The sequence below is a fragment of the Chenopodium album genome, chromosome 22 (assembly GCF_948465745.1).
Source record: "Chenopodium album chromosome 22, dcCheAlbu1.1, whole genome shotgun sequence".
NCBI lineage: Eukaryota > Viridiplantae > Streptophyta > Magnoliopsida > Caryophyllales > Amaranthaceae > Chenopodium > Chenopodium album.
This window is the reverse complement of record NC_137855.1, coordinates 8,115,532-8,133,671: the sequence shown is the minus strand read 5'-3', so window position 1 is coordinate 8,133,671 and position 18,140 is coordinate 8,115,532. Positions and strand designations below refer to the sequence as shown.

General features: G+C 34.7%; 2 protein-coding genes across 3 annotated transcripts; both read left to right on the top strand.

Annotated features, from left to right (window-relative positions):
* The first annotated feature begins 263 nt into the window (after positions 1-263).
* LOC145603702 (uncharacterized) lies at positions 264-11,166 on the top strand. 2 transcript variants are annotated; one of them, XM_081659662.1, is made up of 12 exons: positions 264-515; positions 675-715; positions 1,726-1,796; positions 1,935-2,015; positions 2,939-3,021; positions 3,704-3,755; positions 4,549-4,638; positions 5,272-5,340; positions 5,424-5,525; positions 8,014-8,082; positions 8,669-8,725; positions 10,827-11,166. In XM_081659662.1, the coding sequence occupies exons 1-12, from the start codon at positions 445-447 to the stop codon at positions 10,917-10,919; spliced, it is 879 nt and encodes a 292-aa protein (XP_081515788.1). In that variant the 5' UTR covers positions 264-444; the 3' UTR covers positions 10,920-11,166. The 2 variants fall into 2 exon arrangements, with proteins under 2 accessions (XP_081515788.1, XP_081515787.1); XM_081659661.1 differs by having other exon boundaries at positions 267-515; positions 1,699-1,796.
* A 1,715-nt stretch (positions 11,167-12,881) lies between these two features.
* On the top strand, positions 12,882-18,140 carry LOC145603673 (glutathione synthetase, chloroplastic-like). The gene is made up of 12 exons (XM_081659622.1): positions 12,882-13,274; positions 13,702-13,871; positions 14,811-14,886; positions 15,015-15,145; positions 15,319-15,441; positions 15,518-15,599; positions 15,850-15,929; positions 16,074-16,143; positions 16,536-16,657; positions 16,962-17,101; positions 17,189-17,381; positions 17,796-18,140. Exons 1-12 carry the CDS (start codon positions 12,912-12,914, stop codon positions 17,917-17,919), a joined length of 1,674 nt encoding a protein of 557 aa, XP_081515748.1. The 5' UTR covers positions 12,882-12,911; the 3' UTR covers positions 17,920-18,140.

The window sequence follows — 18,140 nt, the reverse complement described above, 5'->3', positions numbered from 1 at the left end:
TTTTTATTTGCGACCGTTTTTAAATACTTGCTCCATTTCTTTATTTGGAAAGTTTTGACAATATTTAATTAATTTCTCTCACCTATTGGATCCAATATATATACTCTTACCTTCAATTCTCTCCACCACTTTTATTTTCTACAATTTTTTATTTTTCACGAACCCCACTACCTCCATATTTTAGTACGAATACTTTCTCCAATTTCTTTTAAAACTCCGCGCATGGAGAAATGAAGCAAGTACGGAGAATTTAAAAACGGAGGGAGTAAACTTATTTTGAAATTATTTTTACGGAATATTAAAAAAAAAAACAGAGGAGCAGGGGAGCAATGACGTAGCAGATCCTTCCTCATTAAACCCTCTTACTCCTTCCGCAAAACCCCTTCTCCCCCCTTTCTCTCTTCCCCACCATTTTCCAATAAAAAAACTCTAATTTGATCGAAAATGGCGCTTTTACGATCTAATGTTATTTCAAATCTATCAAAATTGGTCCAGCTTCAACAACATTCATTTGCGTAAGAATTTCTTTTTCATATTTTTTGCACATTTTATGTATTTTTTGAGTTCTTAGTTCTAGTTGACTCTCCTTTTTTTTTTTTTTGAACTCCTGGAATTTAATTTTCTTTCTTTCAGAAATATTAATTTATTTGATCTATTTTTCAATGTTTTTGCAGTCTGGGAAGCTCAAGAGCTTACGCTAATGCTATAATTAACGGTACTAATTCTCAATTCTATGCTTATTGTTGCTGCCATTGTTTCATAAATTGAAATTTGATTTTGATGCTATTTTGATACATTTTAAATTTATATTAGTTTAGTTGAAGATTATTATAACTTAATTTTATTTTAATGTGGGAATTATACGATTGATTAATAAGGAATGAGAGATTATTGTGCAAGATTAAATTTTTATGTGTACAATGAGATGGGAACTTAGAATTTTAACCTTTCTTTTAATTGAAGTTGTTATTCGAGTGCAATGTCAATAAGTAAGCAGGCGTGAGGACAAAGTGGCTTTCCTAAGAAACTTTGAATAGGGTTTTAATGTGAACTTTTGAAAAGGGGATTGAAGAAAAAGCTGATCAGAGTAATCACATTCTTGAGGTAGGGAGGGGTAGAGAAGCGCACCTTAAAATTTAAAATATAAGAACTGTAAACCTAAATTTCAGTAAGTGCTATTGATATTCCGTTCCACTCTTAGAATTTGAATGGAAACAAGGAGAAAGAATAATGTAAAGTGTTACCATTATTTTTTCTTGGGTATGCATATGGAAAGGAATACCTTGTGTCAAATTGGGGATTGAGGTGGGAATCATGTTTGTTACATAGGGATGGAAGACTTAGTAAATGGTGGGTATTGGCTACCCCTAAGTCATGGAGCATGTTACCACACCTCTCATACGGTCATACCAAATTATAGGTAATGGAAATGGTTTATTGATTTCTTTACCATCACTTAAAATTTCAAAAACACTATGCCAAACATGCTCTTAGTGGAACATTTTTGTGGCCTAAAAAAAATTAATATGCTCCTTGTAGTTACAAATCTTACAACCATTCCATTCTATTTTGCTCCTTGTTGGGTATGTAAATAAATGCCAATACTGAAAGCGGATGATATGATTGTGACTTCATGAGAATGTTTTTCCTGTCAAGTTGATATATACATGCTTACATGATTTTATTTGGTGTTATAAGGGCCTCAAGATAACTTGTGCAGGACAGATTCTTTTTTATACAAGAGTCAAAACTATCCACTGGCTCATGGAAGAGCAGGGGTGCTTCGCTCTACAATGGTAGACACCTCAAACTAAACATTATTCTTTGCTGTCAGCTGATAAAACTAATTCTTTTCATCTATAAATTGTCATATTGTCTTACATGATCATAGCTTGTTTTACAACATGTGACATTTCTCTGATCCTTAATATCAGGCTGCTGAGATATCAGTGTTTTTATATGAAGCTAGGTCATTATCAACACAAGCAAAAGCCCCTCATCAAGCACGACAGATGGTAATTTGCCTGGCTATACTTTTTCATAATCTAAGTGATGCTCATTGTAATTTACTTAATGTTGCATTAGTAAACTGTACATCTTTCTCTGCTACCTTGTTTAATCGCATGTAACTCTAGTACTGGCATTGGAAGAACAATTCGGATTAAATTTTATCCCTTTTTTTTTTTAATATATTTATGAAGCATCTCTTGGATGTTCCTAATGCAATCCTTTTTAAGGGGTAAGCTATGTTGGTAAGAATTCACTATAGTAACTTTGATTCAGACAAGAATTTTGAGTTGCAACCCCTTCGTGAACAATAATCCAAATTATGTCACTTTAGCTACACTTACACATTAAGAATTTAAATAAATAAAACTGCTGAAATTGCAATGCTATTTTATAAAATGTCTTTAACTACTGCATTGATAGATAAATGACCTATAATCCTAAATTAATTTTCCATTGGCAATATTGTAGGATTGCAGCATTACTTATAATTTTGGATTGAAAAAATTGGATTAAACTTTGAATGAAGGGAGTAAAATATTGTGGGCCTAGTAAATGAAATTAAAACGTGCACGTGTGTGTGTGTGTGTGTGTGTGTGTGTGTGTGTGTGTGTGTGTGTGTGTGCGTGCCTTAGGTACTCCTATTTCCTTAAGCCTTATAAATTTCTTTTAATTATGCAATTCTCAACTATGTATGTAAGTGATTTAACCTGTTCAACTTATTCCTAATGTCTTTTTTAGTTGTACATGCTGATGCCAATGATAATTATTCATCCACCTTTTCCTTTCTGTTATTTGAAATTTTAAACTTCTCAAAATTTTCTTTGTCTGCTAATATTGAGTGGTCTTTTGCCCATCTTATTCTTTGGTTGTTTTTGGCAAGATTCTATCTAAAGAAAATTTGAATTTTTTTGCTTAATTATTCATGCAGGGGGCCATGCAAGTTGCAATGCTTAGCCCTGGATTTATCTATGAACCATATGGGCCTCGAGAACCAATCTCATTCTTGAAAAGGTGGGTTTTTTTTTAAGAAATTCTCTTCCATCTTTCCACAAAGGTCCATTTTGATATTATTTAGAGTATAAGAAAATATAGTTGACTTCCATATCCTTCATCCTTCAACCTGTCATACTGATGCTGATTATGAAACTAATATCAGTATTGTTAATAGAAGGATATTTTCATTTGATTATCATGCTTGTGAGTTGTGGATATAGTTTTTATGCCATATTGGCATTGTATCGTAATCAATTAATTGTAGTATTTTAACATGGTGTTTACTTTGTTCTTTTTATATACAATTGAAGTTTCATGGTATCCCGATGCACAACTTTAACTATTAATTTCTTCAATCACATACCCATGAAAATCTTTAAAAGTTTATATGTTGAAGTTATATATTGAGATGAATCTAACAATACCCCACATGATTATAATCTTCCCTACGTAAACATCACAATATATGGTCAAATGATCGTAAGTGAATAGTGTCAAAAACTCAAAATCCAATTGTTGGAATGAAAATTTTTATATGGAGGAAATATATGTTTTATTTGCCTTTTTTGCTCTTAGTTTCCTGTAACAAGTTCTGTTTTGTTGTTATCCTCTATTTGGCGAATTAGACTTAAAAAGAATTCTTTGATTTTTTTATTTGTTTTTCTTATGGTGGGAGCTCTTCTTTATGTTTCTGTTTTAGATGGTTCACTAGAAGTGGATGGAGAAGAACGAAGGAAGACATGATCATAGAGGTAAACTTTTCATAATTTGCATATTAATTTTCCCCTCTGTTCTTGCTCTGAAACAATTGTGGTCTTCTTCTGTTAATTGTCTTAGCAAGGCTGATCTATCGTAATTCTCAATGTGCTCTTACTTTAGTATATTCTTCGACTTTGCTTTATCTTTGCAGTTTGTTGGATTTATGTTGCATATGTACTAGTGCGGTTTCTCAAAATACACGGGGGTAAATTAGTCTTGTATGGTTTACATTTCTAGTTGAACTATCCCAAGCACTTTAGTTTAAAGGATATCATTAATCAGACAGATGATAGAGAATAATGGGTGGAGAGTGGAGACAAGGAATATATTATTAATCTCAGCGTTATTTTATTAGAAAAGTAGATGTGAAAAGGAGATTGTGGATCCAAAAGTAAGGTAGGATATAATAGATAATTGACCATACCAAAAAAGGACTTTAAACTAATTTGTGATGGATGAAATTGGAAAGTGCTCGAACTATTTTGGGATGGAGGGAGTTGTTATTATTATTTGGATGAGACTCAGGATTGTGATATTGATCTTTACATATTTTTACAGATAATAAGTTTCAGATAAGGGTTGACAATTTAAATGAGAGCTACTGAGTCTATTTTACAGCTTACTTATAGTTTGAAGTAGTTCACATTAAAGCCGATACATCTTGATAAGTTTAGATAAAGAGTTTTCAAGAGAAAAGAATGAAGCCATGTTCTACACTCAATTATTCAGATCTCCTTTGTTGTCAGTTGCAGATATTATTCATTGTTGTGTGCCGTTTATTTGTAGATGAAAAGCGCCTATGCTATCTCCAAATTGAGGAAATTTGGGTATTCGAAACAGGGGTTCTATAAAGAGGCGTTTGAATTATATAAAGAGGTATGCCTTATACGGTAACAATATTTGACTTGCCTATTACTTTCCGGTCCTTGAGAATTTTAGAACCAACAAATGGATGTTTCAAGTTCCTATGGATTTTAAATGAAATGAACATAAAGCACATATGTACTATTTGTTTCTTGATCTTTGTAAACCGTCTAGATCTAGTAGCAGGATTCACAAACTTTTGTAATTTCATTGAAAAAATTAAATAAATCAATATTCAATGTTAGAAACTTGTTAATTTCAGCAATACTAATAATGTAAAGGAGAGTTAGTACTAATTTTGTTTTATGTGGCTAATTAAAGGATTATAGGCATTATGAGGTCATTACAAACCCAATCACACATAAAAAGGAAGATATGTATGGGTTGATGATCTGTATTTTTATAGCTAATAGATTATTTTAGCTTGTTTTCTTATTCTTTGTGGTGGTTAATGTTTTATGAAGCAACCAAATGTTTTTTTGATACGGGTAATAGCATCAATTAATAATTATGGATCTTCCTTTTTCTTTTTAAGTTAGAAAACATCCAACACAGCTGACTAGGTTATGGGTTGCATCTTATGTCTGGACTGTTCATATATTTTTGCTGAGCTAACTGTGTATCTAAGAAGTTCTTCCTTCACAGATTAATGCATTCCTTGCACATGGAGATAAAACTTCATTGAGGAAATTGGTTACGGAAAACATGTTCTCAGTGAGTTTATAATCATTTACAGTTTTCCTGAGAGATCTTTCCTTTGACTTATTTACAAATCTGACAAGGCTTAATTCATACAGGTCCTGAAAAATGATATTAAAATGAGAGAAACAATGTGGAGCAGTGTCTATTGGGAATTGGTTGAGCCAGCTATCAAAATCCGAACCCTGCGAGCTAGACTGGCAAGTTTCTATCATTTCACACTCAATCCGTTAAAAAGTGCTTCATAAAATATTGCACTGAGCTTGGAAAGACAACTTTCACAATATGTAGTGCGAATAAAATACACTTCTTCTGAAGAAACATATTATTTGCTTTGCTGTGCTTTTCTTCTTCTGTTAGTCATATTTTTTAACATGAACACCTTCATTATCTTTTGGAATACTCTAGCCTCTCTACATTTATACAACTTTATCTTGATTTGTTCCTTATTAAGTGGCTTTTGTCTAATGAAAAAAAGGCTGTTACTAAATGAGATAAGATTAATTCCTCTTTGGGAGTGGGGCGTTTGATCAAAAGGATGTTTATTAAGAGTTTCAAAAAATAAGAAAAAAAAAGACATGGAGGTTGGAAGTCTAGGTACTTTAGGATCTGTCAAGAATCAGGAGTTGTGTAAGGTCATAAAGATAAAAGGAGGATGGGTCGCTCTCAAGGACTGCGCCCACTACAGTCTCAGAGAATTGGGGTTTGAAGTCTATTATGGATTCACAAATTTATTTTAATAAATCCTTGTATCAGAGAAGTGGGATTTGTTTATTGTAGGTCCACAAAATTTTTCAACCTTTGGTGGGGCCTTTAGTGAAAAGTAGATTTACGCTGCTGGTTTTGCATAGTACTTGATAGGGGGAATCGACCAATATCTGCATCTTTAAGGGTTGTTTCTTCTAAGGATGATACCCTCCAAGAATTGGTGCCATGGAATGAATAATATGTAGGATATTAATGTTACCTTCATAAGAATATAAATTTTGTTTTTTTTTTACTTTTATGTAGTTTCTTTCTTAGGTAGTCATATAGTTGTATATAAAGGTGATTACTTGTATAGTTGCATGACAAGAAAGTCTCCCTCTACTCTTAAGCTTCTGTGGTTTTCCTGATGAGGAATATTACTATCTTGATGTTCCTTCTAAGGCTATTTAGCAGTTGAAGTCTTCTCCTAACAAGTGTTTCTTAGCTTTTGCTTTATTTGATGAGGTTGCCGCAAAGGATGGGTAAAAACTTACTTATTTTGGATATCTCAATGTATTGCCAAATTTTCCATTGAGTAATATGTTATATGGTAATATTTCGGAATGTCAGGCAAAAGGAGTACTTAAGGGAAGGGTTTTCTACTTATCTAATCGATGTAGCTCGTGTTTATTGTAGCAAACGGATGATATATTCCTCCTGCTTGGCTTTGTATTTCATTCTCTTTAGCACAATATGTGATCTTTCTAAGCTACCTTTAGCTGTGGTTGCTTTACCAAAAATGCATTTATGGCATTCATAAGGACTAAGGAGGAATTATGTTGTTGATCCTTTAAATATTTTATTTCATTTGATATGATATGATACTATTTGATTTGATTTTTTATTTATTTTTTGGTGTGGAAGCTGGTTACTTCAGCCTTGAGGATGTTGTTTAGTCCGTGCATAGAGTTCCGGCTGGAGATGCATTTATCTATTCTTAGTTTTGTGTGGAGAAAAGTATTGCGTGGGAAATGTGTTTATCTTTTCTTGATTTTATGTCTAGTTTGGTAGATTATATTCACGTAACAAGTTAAAGTCGAGGCTGATTAGTTGAGTTGGCCTGTAATCTGTTACATCCTTTTCTTTAATGGGTAAAGAATTTTTTTAAAAGGGGAAAAGGGGGGGGGGGGGGGGGGGGTTGAGGAATTATGGCTGCAACTTGTGTCTTGGCTCCCATATCCCTTCTGGAATTACTGGGATTTATCATTTCAGATCTTGGTTCACTTACTGTCATTCCCTTTAAATATTGTTCATCAAGTGATGTTAGACTTAGTCAATTGCGTTGCCTTCGAGTCTTTACTTTATTGATGCCCTTTTTTTTTTTTTTTGAAATGCGTTCTGCATAGCTTTTTTCTTTCTACTTCCCCTTCGTGGAGCAGAGTCGAATATATTCTATGAAGTTTTAATTTAAGAGAGTACTATGAAGTATGAAGCTCCGGTGCTCTCCCAAGTTACTAAATTACTTTGGTTGTTCTTGAGCCTTTGTTTCTGAGTTCTGACATAATGGAAGGGTTTGGATGTCATTTTTATATAGGGTATTTCATGTAGCTCTTTACATTGCTGTTTACGTTAAGCTCCTTTGTTCTTTGTTTATTTTGGAATTAGTAGTGCCACATAGATTGAAAGCATGTTGACTGCTGTGCCTTATTTGAGAGGAAAGATAAATATAATTAAACTAGCTTTTTATTGCTTTGTGACTATTCTACAGATGGTCTCTTGATGCTCTTGTAGAAGTAGGCTGCCTGTGGCTGTGTTGTTTAGAAGCTGTGGTCTTTGCTGTAGCATAATTTCCTTATGCTAGTGAAAAACAGCTTAGTAAATTGTTTCAGTGTGGAAAATATGTATAATTAAATATTGAGGTTCAGTCTCCATTTTTGTTCAAGCAATTTTATTTTAACCTATTTTTGAAGTGAATCTTATTTCTTAATATTCTGATTCCAGATTGGTGTTGACCGCAATGACCTTAAGAAGGTTTTCATACAGCTGACCCTTGAGTTCCTTACAAAACAGGTATTCTTCGTTTCAATGGAACACCTCAGTGGTATCTAGTCAACTGCTGCAAGTGCCTTTTGTTTAATGCTGATTAGTTTTTCATATATGCTCAATTGAAACATGCTTAAGCTAAATCACTAATTATAGTGCTATGCCCGTAAGAAGGGAATGTGTGCTAGTTTTGAAGATGCTATATGCTCTGTTTACGAGGCTGAATGTAAATGTCATAAACAGTGTTTCTATAACACAAGTTTTTGGTGAGACTCTTGAAATGTAAAGAGAGTTGAAGAGATACACATGAAATATCGAGATGTCAACTATGGAGTTGTTTGGTATATGGGAATTGAGGGTGGGACTGGGAATTTTAATCCCAAAAATTCCCTTGTTTGTTAGTTGGCATTGGGAATAGAGAAGGGAATGGGATAATTCATGGGATTCAGCTAACCTAAAGCTCCATTCTTCCATGTTGTGAAATTCCAATTTGCCCCCCCCCCCCTCTTTTTTTCTCTGGCGTTGCACCAAATGCGCTTTTAACGTGATTATTGGATTTTTCTTATCTGTTTCCCATTGCAATTGGAAGATGATTGAGATGATTTTCTTGCAGAAGTTTGAGGCTTATAGTTCTGACGGCACTGCTGTTGCTGGAGACAAAAATAAAGAGGTAGTGTTGCATTTTTCATCTTGATATCATGGCCAATTGACTGTAATATATTATGTGATTTTTCTTGATTTTGTTTGAAAATTCTTCAACAACCACATGGTAGTATTTGGCTACTCTTCTCATTTTAGATTTTGTGATTACATTAGAAGATTATAGACATGGAGACATTGACTAAGGTCCAGTTATCTAGAACTCAACCACCCAGACCAAAACTTTTCTGAAAATGACTAACAAATCTTGATCCCAAAACCTCAACCCAGTTGATACAAACCAACTCCAATTTTGCTAGCGTCTAAATTGAGTTGAAAGTGATATCAATTGATTACAGTTTGAATACTGCTGACACGATCCATTTATTGACTTGAATTTTTCTTCCTTTTGGTATATTATTTTTCATTGATTGTTCTTTGTATGCAATAAATTTGCATTATTGGCCCTAAACATCCCTATGTAGAGCTTCATTCACATAGCCACCTGCAACCAAAAAATTCAATATGAACCACCCTGTTTATTATCCTAATTAAAATAGCTACATAGTTTTCTTATTTAAAATCCACCCCACCCTTCTCTCTATCTCTAATTTACAAACATACCTATGTACTTGAACCAAAGACATTAGTCATCAGCACATTACTTTCAAAGTCACCATATACCTTACCCCTTCTCCCTCTAAGATTTCCTCCACCACAAACACTCGAGTTTCCAACTAAGTTACCCCCCCCCCCTTCTCTTAACCTCTCACGTTTTTCTTCACTCAGCTCTATATTACACCAAAGGATAAGGTGAGTATGTTTGGGGGGTGGGGGTGGGGGGAAGAGATGGGTTAGGAAGAGAGAGAAGAGATAGGCAGGCTAGATGGAGGATAGCAAGGGTAACAAATGCAACTGTATCACCAGTGAATTTTTGGCAGCAAAGAGCATCATCTATGGCAGTCGACAACCAGCAGCAATAGGCATTTGTAGCAGCCCTGAAAGTGACACTAAGGAGACGTGGAGTTGGATGAATGTGTTGCTATAATTCCAGGACTCTTGGAAAGGGAGTTGGGTGGGTTGGACTGTGGACAATAGGATTGCTGGTGGAGGTGGCTGGGGGGTGGGCACCTGGGTTGGGGAGAGAGAGAGAGAGAGAGTTGTAGTGGGTGGGTTGGTGTATTGGGGAAGTGGGGATGGAGAATACGAAAAATGAGGGTAGTAGAAATGTGGAAGGGAAAGGGAAAATATGATTAGATGAAGTGGATTTGATTTGAGTTGACGAGGTCTGCTAATGGTTATATTCATGGGTGGCTTTGTGAGTTTGTGAAGGCGGAAGTAGGCTTATGTTATGAGTGATTCATTTTAATTGTCTCAGGTGTTGGTTGCTGTGAGATTAAAGCCTTGGCATAGGGGTGATTTCGGATTAATAATAAAAAATAAATAAAATAAATAAAAAATAAAAATTTGTATATATTACTACATACTTCTTATTTATTTTGAATTATTTCCTTCTAATCAACTTGGCTGGAAATGCTGCAGCTGACTGGGCAAGGCGTAAATTGTTGCATTTAGCTATTTGCATTTTGCAAATCAATAATTTGGAATGTTATCATTGTTAACTGTTGTAGTCATTTTAATATCATTCATGATTCATGACAAATCAACTTGATCTACAGAGTACATTCTGATCAAAATGACATCGAACCGACTGGACGTAGCAGAGGAAATATTAAACCCAAATCTAAATGTATCTGAACCGAACTATATATTTACAAAATAATCCTTTTAAGTTTGTATCTGGATTGTCCAATTATCCAAAATTATTTTGAATGGTTCAGTTAAATCTAGATGATTATTGCTGTAATGCTGTGAAATAAACTGAATAGTAAATCTGACAAAAATGGTCTTGAACACTGGTACATATATATCAAGACCTGCAATATGAAATGTTGTTATCAAAAAAACTCAACAGTTTTGCTAGAATGAAAAAAAGTGCATGTTAGTACATTATTCAAGGTAAGTTCGAATGTTCTATGGGATAAGTTAATGTCTGTGTTTTATGGTTACGTTAACTTTTTGTACTGTCTTGCTCATTCAAACGCTTACTGCTGATTCTGATGTTTGATTAGGTACTTGTTCGTGATATATGGGTATTTGAGAAGTCACTCTTTCACCCTGGAGCATATTGGCGTCTCTGTGGACGAATTCCTCCTCCTAAATAGATCTTCATAGTTAGACTTGATTGTCCTGTAATGTACAGTTGCAAGGCAAATTTTGGTTCTGCCGAAATTTTGTAAGTTGAGCATGTGTTATTGTTTCACAAAGTATCGTTCTAGCTTTGATATCGGCATACACCCATGGATGTGGGTTTCAGGCAAAAGTTAATATGTTCCTTGTCATCGATATTTCCAACCAAATTGTATAAATTATGGATATGTGAGATTACTCTAGTGGTTCAAATATTCTGCATTTTCTTATGGCTTAAATTGCGTTTTATGTTGAAGTTTCTGCTACACATGGAAACTGGCTGAAAAAAGAGAGAATATTTCTTCTTAGGATTACCAAAACAGTGGGGTTTTCATCCAAGAAAAGAATCTCTTCTACCTTTGTTTTCACTTGCACTCCACTTTTGCTAGGGGATACCATGTTTTCACATAGGCTACCTACCTTCTTTGTTATTCAAACGCCTCTCATACGACGTAAGAAATGGTTCAAAATGAACAGCAGCTTCAATCTCTTGGAATCTGCCACAGATTGTTCTGCTTCATCATGAGAAATTTAGCTGCACAAGCCCTTAAACCTGTGACCTTGGGTCCTCCAGCTCAAATCCAGCAAACCCGAATGACAAGTTGGCCTGTCATTGATCGACAGGAAAGGAGTTCTCAACGTGTTGATTCAATTAATGGAGCTGAAGATTCTGATATTTTGGCTTTGATTGAAATTGAAGATGAAACTTCTCGATTGCTTGGTGCCTATGATCAAGGGAAAATAACAATAGAATTTGTGGGTGAACCTAAAACTAAAGCTCCAAGAAAGATGGTCAGCATTAAAGATGAACCTGAAATTATAAATGAGAACAAGAAAAGGAAGAAGAACGAGGCGACAGAAAGAAGAAACGACGGGGAGATAAGACCTCTGAGATCCATTCTGAAGGTGGGTTCAAATTTGTCCAAGACTTCAGCTCAGGGTGGTAATGGCAATCCTGTGAGGAAAGCCACATTGGACTAGTCATCTCTCAGCAACATATAATAAATTGTTTTATTCTGTACATTTTCTGCATAATGAATGAGTATTATTGGCAAAAATTTATAGTAATTAATAGTTGTATCCTTCTTATTATCCAATCCATTATGCTATTAATGATAATATCTACATGCTTTTTTTTTTTTTTTAAACACCATGCGTATTGTTTAATTAGAATTAATATCTTTAAACAACATGCGTTGTTTACCTCCCTTTCAAAAAAAAAAAAAAACATGCATTGTTTACCTTTATTAAATAATCTTACACACCATTACAATTAGGTAGTCAAACCAAATTTACACAATATTACAATTAGATAGTCAAGCCAATTAAAATAATTAGCTTTACTTTCTTACCAATGCTCTTCTCCTTTAACAAATTATCTCTTTTGAATACACAATGAGGTAGTGAGCCAAATCCAATCATATTTGTGCCTTTTAGCACGACTAAATACAGGCAATACTATTAGAACTTGTGTACAAACTTAACATTTTTAGAATGGGTTAAGAAAAAGTTGTGTCGTGTCGAGCTTGTGTTGATCTTTCATAAATGAAGTCCATGCATAATCTTACTCACGCTTTGTATTGTGCTTTGTGCTCGGTCCTACTTTACTAATGGGTCCTTTAGTAATTTATACGGAGTACTACTTACGTAAATTCGTCAAACATAACGAATCGATATAAAGGTCAGTAAGTCACCTATTGTGCTCATGTTGAGCCTATGCCTGATTATGATCTCCATAACTTATCAACATACTTCTCATATCAGCTTGTGGCGGGCTAATTACATATCAAACTAATTTCATGTCGTGCCTAACCGAACTCTATCGTCCGGCTCCACTTGCCCATCTCTAATGCCATTAGTCCATTTTTTTTTTTTTTTTGAGACAAAATGCCATTAGTCCATTGACCAATGTAAAACTCTCCTTAAAGCATAAGCAGTGACGCTTTGTAGCAAGAACAAAAACGAATATGGGAAGTGGATGCTCCACTCTCTCAACTCCAACTCCTAATCACACCCTTTTTCATTTTCTTTCCTCAACTCTTCCAATCAATAACAAATCCAATTCTTTCAACAATTTCTCACCTTTTCCATTTTATTCCCATCTACCCAATCTCAGTTACACATCCATGTCTCAATTTTCATCTCCATCTTCTTCCATTCTTCCTCTAAACTCCACCAAATCCGATTCATTTGAAACCCAACAACAAATTTCTGAAAAACCCATCTTCAATCCTCATGAAATTAATCCCAATTTGCTTCAGAAATTGGTTCATGATGCCCTTGTTTGGTGTTCTCTTCATGGGCTTCTCGTTGGTGATAGAACTGCTAAGGTTTGTGATCATTTATATATAGAACGTTTTTAATTACACCGATTGACGCGTAATTTTGTGGCCGGTAAATTTCCATGTTAATGCCATCTTGTGAAATGTATTATGATTTAGCAATACCCCTTTGTACTTTTGAATTGGGTTTGCTTTTGAAGTTTGTATTTTCTCTTTTATTTAATTAAGTTTAATTTAGAGTTTTCTGGGGTTTAATAAACATGAATTTTTGGAGCAAAGTAAAGATGCAAGTCAAATGCTTATGAAGTTATTTGCTTCATGACTAAGGGAAGTAATAATGAATTTATAAATGTTGGTTTTGGTTTAATTAGACTATTAGAGCTATTATTGGTTTAGAGGGCAGTTGGGTATTTGTAATTTTGTTGTTAAATGGAAGTGAAAATATTTACTGTTTAATTTGGTGGTAATGTTGTAGAAATCAGGGACAGTTCCTGGGGTTGGTATGGTTCATGCCCCAATTTCTCTTTTGCCTGCCTCATTTCCTGAGGATCACTTCAAGCAAGCATGTGAATTAGCTCCTATTTTCAACGAACTCTTTGATCGTGTCAGCTTGGATGCAAAGTTTCTCCAGGACTCGCTGTCAAGGTTCGTTTTCGATGTCCCCACATTGTAGATGTTGTGCATTGCAAATTTTGCATTCTTGTAATATGTACATCTTGTTGAAACCAATCAGATTAGTTCATTTATCACTAAATTTAAGTAGCAAACTGGAAGAGTTACTTGAGTTGCCCGCTTTGGGACAAGAATCAAATATACATACAAATTTAGGAATAGGCTTAGGAATTAGAGTATCGGCTTAGGTATTTGTTGCTTGCTCTAGGACAAGGATTCAGGTGGGGCACATATGGATTTGAGTATAGGCTTAGCTAGTTGCTTGCTCTGCGACAAGCATTCAGGTGCACTTATGGATTTATGTATAGGCTTAGCTATATAAGATGCTCGCTCTAGACAAGAATCAGGTGTACATATGGATTTGAGTATTGGCTTTAGCTATATAAGGTGCTCACTCAGGGACAAGAATCAGTTGTACATTTAGATTTGAGTATTGGCTTAGCTATCTACTCCTCTATTTGCTCCTAGTGTGAAGTGCCATCATATTGGTGAGTCAGATGTATGTAGTTTTGGTTGGAATAGGAGTTACATATTTCAAGTTTGTTGAGATTCATGGACCAGGTATCATTCACATTTAAGCCACTCAGCCTAGTTTGTCTCTGTGTATTGCTAATTAGTAGGGGATGTATCATTATTTATTATAAAGGATATATAATCAGTACATACCCCTTGTGACTAAGGCATAGTGAGACTCCTGCTCAGTTAACCTTATATAAGCAGGGGGAGTTGGGATGTTAGGTCAAGTTAGATTTGTTCTTCTGTAGACTCCCTAATTATTCCAAACTTTTTGTTTGGACATTATGTTTGTCATTCTGGGTTTTTGGTTTTTCTTTTGCCTCTACTTAGTTTATTGATTTGGATTAGCAGGTTGTGCATGTGAAACTTAATATTCCAGCTGTTTTCATATTACAGAACCAGAAAAGTAGATGAATTCACATCGAGACTGTTAGATATTCATTCCAAGATGATAGACAACAATAAGAAAGAGGTGATATTATTTTTTCTGTATACTGTTATGAACAGGAACTACAATCATCTTGCTTACCAGGGCGGAAAAAAATAATGGTTATTGCATTGAGAAATTTGAGGTCTAATCTGATTCAAAACTAAACATAGGAAATACGTTTGGGCTTACATCGATCAGATTACATGCTTGATGCACAAACAAAATCACTTCTCCAAATAGAGTTCAACACAATCTCATCTTCATTTGCTGGGCTTATGTGTCTTGTCAGTGAACTTCACAGGTAATATGAATTCCTGCTTCCCCTGTAGATTACATAATGTTTACTCATTACTAAATTTCAACTAAGGCTCCCTGAATTAATTCAAGTATACCGCCTTCTACTAATGGTATATATATGCATTTCTTTTAGTTACAAAAGTAGTTCTAGCTGACAGATTGGAGTTTAAAATGTAGGAATTTGCTTGGTCTCTATGGAACTCAGCTTCAATTAGACTTCAGAATGGTCCCTGAAAATGCTTCTGTTCAACAATTCGCTAAGGCATTAGCTGAAGCTTGGCGCGAGTACAATAATCCAAGGTCAATTTTTGCATTTTAAGCTCTTCTGTTCCTGATCGCTCTCTTGTATAACTTATGGAACTGTTAATTTCTGCAGGGCTGTTGTTCTTGTTGTAGTTCAAGCTGAGGAACGCAACATGTATGACCAGCTTTGGCTTTCAGATGTATTGAGGGAGAGATATCCTTTTTCTTTTTCTATTAAAACATGTGGAAAGATGGTTGTTGTAAAGCTCTCGTTATTCAAGCGCATTCAACTTAGATGGTTTATTAACAGCGTAATCGCATGTCAGTGTTATTTTGAATGGTCAACCAATTGCGTCTAGACTATATTCACATGACGAGGGTGAATATTTGAACTGGTATTCAGAAATTTATTTCACGGATTTTTATACTGTCACTGTTCCTCTGTTTTCTTAACTGTATAATACACATGGTGTTACATCTATCAGGAAGACATTAGCAGAAATTGATGCAGAAGGCAAGTTACTGCCTGACGGAACACTTGCTGTGTATGTCATCACAAGGACATTATGCCTCCCTTCTTCCTTTTCCTGCTTTGAATTTCCTTACTATTACTACAGAAGAAGGGTGTGTAGACTGTAGAGGTTTTTTATAACTTCAAATTTCTAACGTGAATCATTGAACACTTGCAGAAATGGGGAGGCAGTTGCAGTGGTGTATTTCAGAGCTGGTTATGCACCTACTGATTATCCTTCTGAGTTGGTTAGTTCCACCGCTGCAGTTTTTGATGCTTCATTGCATATTTTATGAGAAATTTAATGCTCTCTGTCTATAATTTGGTGCCTGCTATATTCAAGAATATGTCAAAACCCCTGAGCAATTGTACGTGCATAATTAGAAGATCTTATTTGCATCATTATGAGGGTGAACCTTCAAATTTTGGTTAACTTTTGATAAATGATCTTATAGAAGCTGCCATCAACAGCTGGCAAGGCATAACTTGAGATATTTTAGGGATCAGATTTGTTGGATAAAAAGAATTTCCTTCTGTTTATTACTTTCTGACTTTTACCCATCACCTAACATAGAAATTAATTCAAACTATGGATTAGCCACACTTCAGCTCTAATGTTATAGTAGATTATGCTTTGCAGGAATGGAGAGCTAGGCTATTGATAGAGCAGTCATCTGCTGTGAAGTGTCCATCTATTGCATACCATTTAGCAGGTACCAAGAAGATTCAGCAGGAGCTTGCAAAACCTAATGTGCTTGAAAGGTAATTCTTGAATTTTTCATGCACATTCTTAATTCGAATTGAATTCTTATGTACCTTCAGCAATAAATTGTCTTTGAAACTGCAAGAACTAATAGATTCCTTGCATAGTTAACTCTGTCACTAGCTGAAGTCTATTATGCATGTTTACACATGAAAATTTATCTTTGATTTACTGAGATCCTAGAAATTTGAAATATATTTTGTAAAAGTCAGCCTTTGATGTTCAACATATTATCGTTATTATTATTTTATATGAAAAGCATCGTGAACTGTGAATCTGAGCTTGTCCTTGCTTTTAAAGCAGGTTCCTCGATGACAAAGAAGACATTGCCAAATTGCGAAAATGCTTTGCGGGCTTATGGAGTTTAGATGATACTGAAATAATTGCTGATGCAATCGAAAGACCTGAGTTATACGTGATGAAACCGCAGAGAGAAGGCGGAGGTACTACAATCTGCAGATCTTCTGATTTGATTAGAGTACTTTTTCATTTGAATGTAATTTGTGATTTTTGATTATCATTCTACACAGGAAACAACATTTATGGGAATGAGGTGAAGGAAGCACTGCTAAGAATACAGAAGGGAGGATCCGAAGAAGATGCTGCATACATCCTTATGCAAAGGATTTTTCCGACTGTTTTCCCAGCACTTCTGGTACGAGAAGGCATTTTTCACAAAGATCATGCTATATCAGAGCTGGGAATATATGGTGCTTATTTAAGGTATTTAACTACACACTCAACTTTATTCTTCATTGCCTGTCATAATATACACTCGTGCAATGAGAAGGAGATATAAAGAAGCAGAATGAACACCCCCTCCCCCCTAAAAAAAAGGTTTTCTCTCAGATAATTGTCATGCAACATCTCATTCGCATACAAAATTTTGGGACATTTATCTCAAACTTGGTAATACAAGTTAGACCGTAAGAGTAATGAATGTATCAAATTTTATGAAATTAGTTTCATTTCAATGTTCATTGTAATGAACTTCACCCATGTGTTTTTCTTCATAAATATTATTACCAATTTATATTTAGTGGTATTAGAAAAGCACTACCGACATTACATGGATATTGGCTTAAATTAATTTACATTGCAATGGTTATATTTCACCAAGATTTCCGTAATGTGCAGAAACAAAGAGAAGATTATCATAAATGAGCAATGTGGTTACTTGATGCGGACAAAGGTCTCTTCATCAGATGAGGGTGGAGTTGCAGCTGGTTTCGCTGTCTTGGACAGTTTGTACTTGAGCTGATAATTTGAATGGAGAAAACAATGTATGATTGATAAAATTTGACATTTACATATACATTGGTTTCAATTTAGCTAGATCATGAAGGGCGAGAACGGGCTTGTGGCTTTAAATGGAGGAATAAGGTTATTGTAAAAACACAGAAATTTTCAGGGGAGCATCAAAATTATTGTTGAAAGATAGATTTCTATTCCAATCTTTGAAATGACTGTTTTCTTTTTGAA

Excerpts from the sequence above, each read along its gene's own strand:
- LOC145603702 (XM_081659661.1), top strand. The coding sequence starts at position 445 with ATGGCGCTTTTACGATCTAATGTTATTTCAAATCTATCAAAATTGGTC. Across the intron at positions 2,016-2,938 it reads CTCATCAAGCACGACAGATG|GGGGCCATGCAAGTTGCAAT; the intron begins GTAATTTGCCTG and ends TTATTCATGCAG. Across the intron at positions 3,022-3,703 it reads CCAATCTCATTCTTGAAAAG|ATGGTTCACTAGAAGTGGAT; the intron begins GTGGGTTTTTTT and ends TTTCTGTTTTAG.
- LOC145603673 (XM_081659622.1), top strand. The coding sequence starts at position 12,912 with ATGGGAAGTGGATGCTCCACTCTCTCAACTCCAACTCCTAATCACACC. Across the intron at positions 14,887-15,014 it reads TAGACAACAATAAGAAAGAG|GAAATACGTTTGGGCTTACA; the intron begins GTGATATTATTT and ends AACTAAACATAG. Across the intron at positions 15,442-15,517 it reads CGCGAGTACAATAATCCAAG|GGCTGTTGTTCTTGTTGTAG; the intron begins GTCAATTTTTGC and ends TAATTTCTGCAG.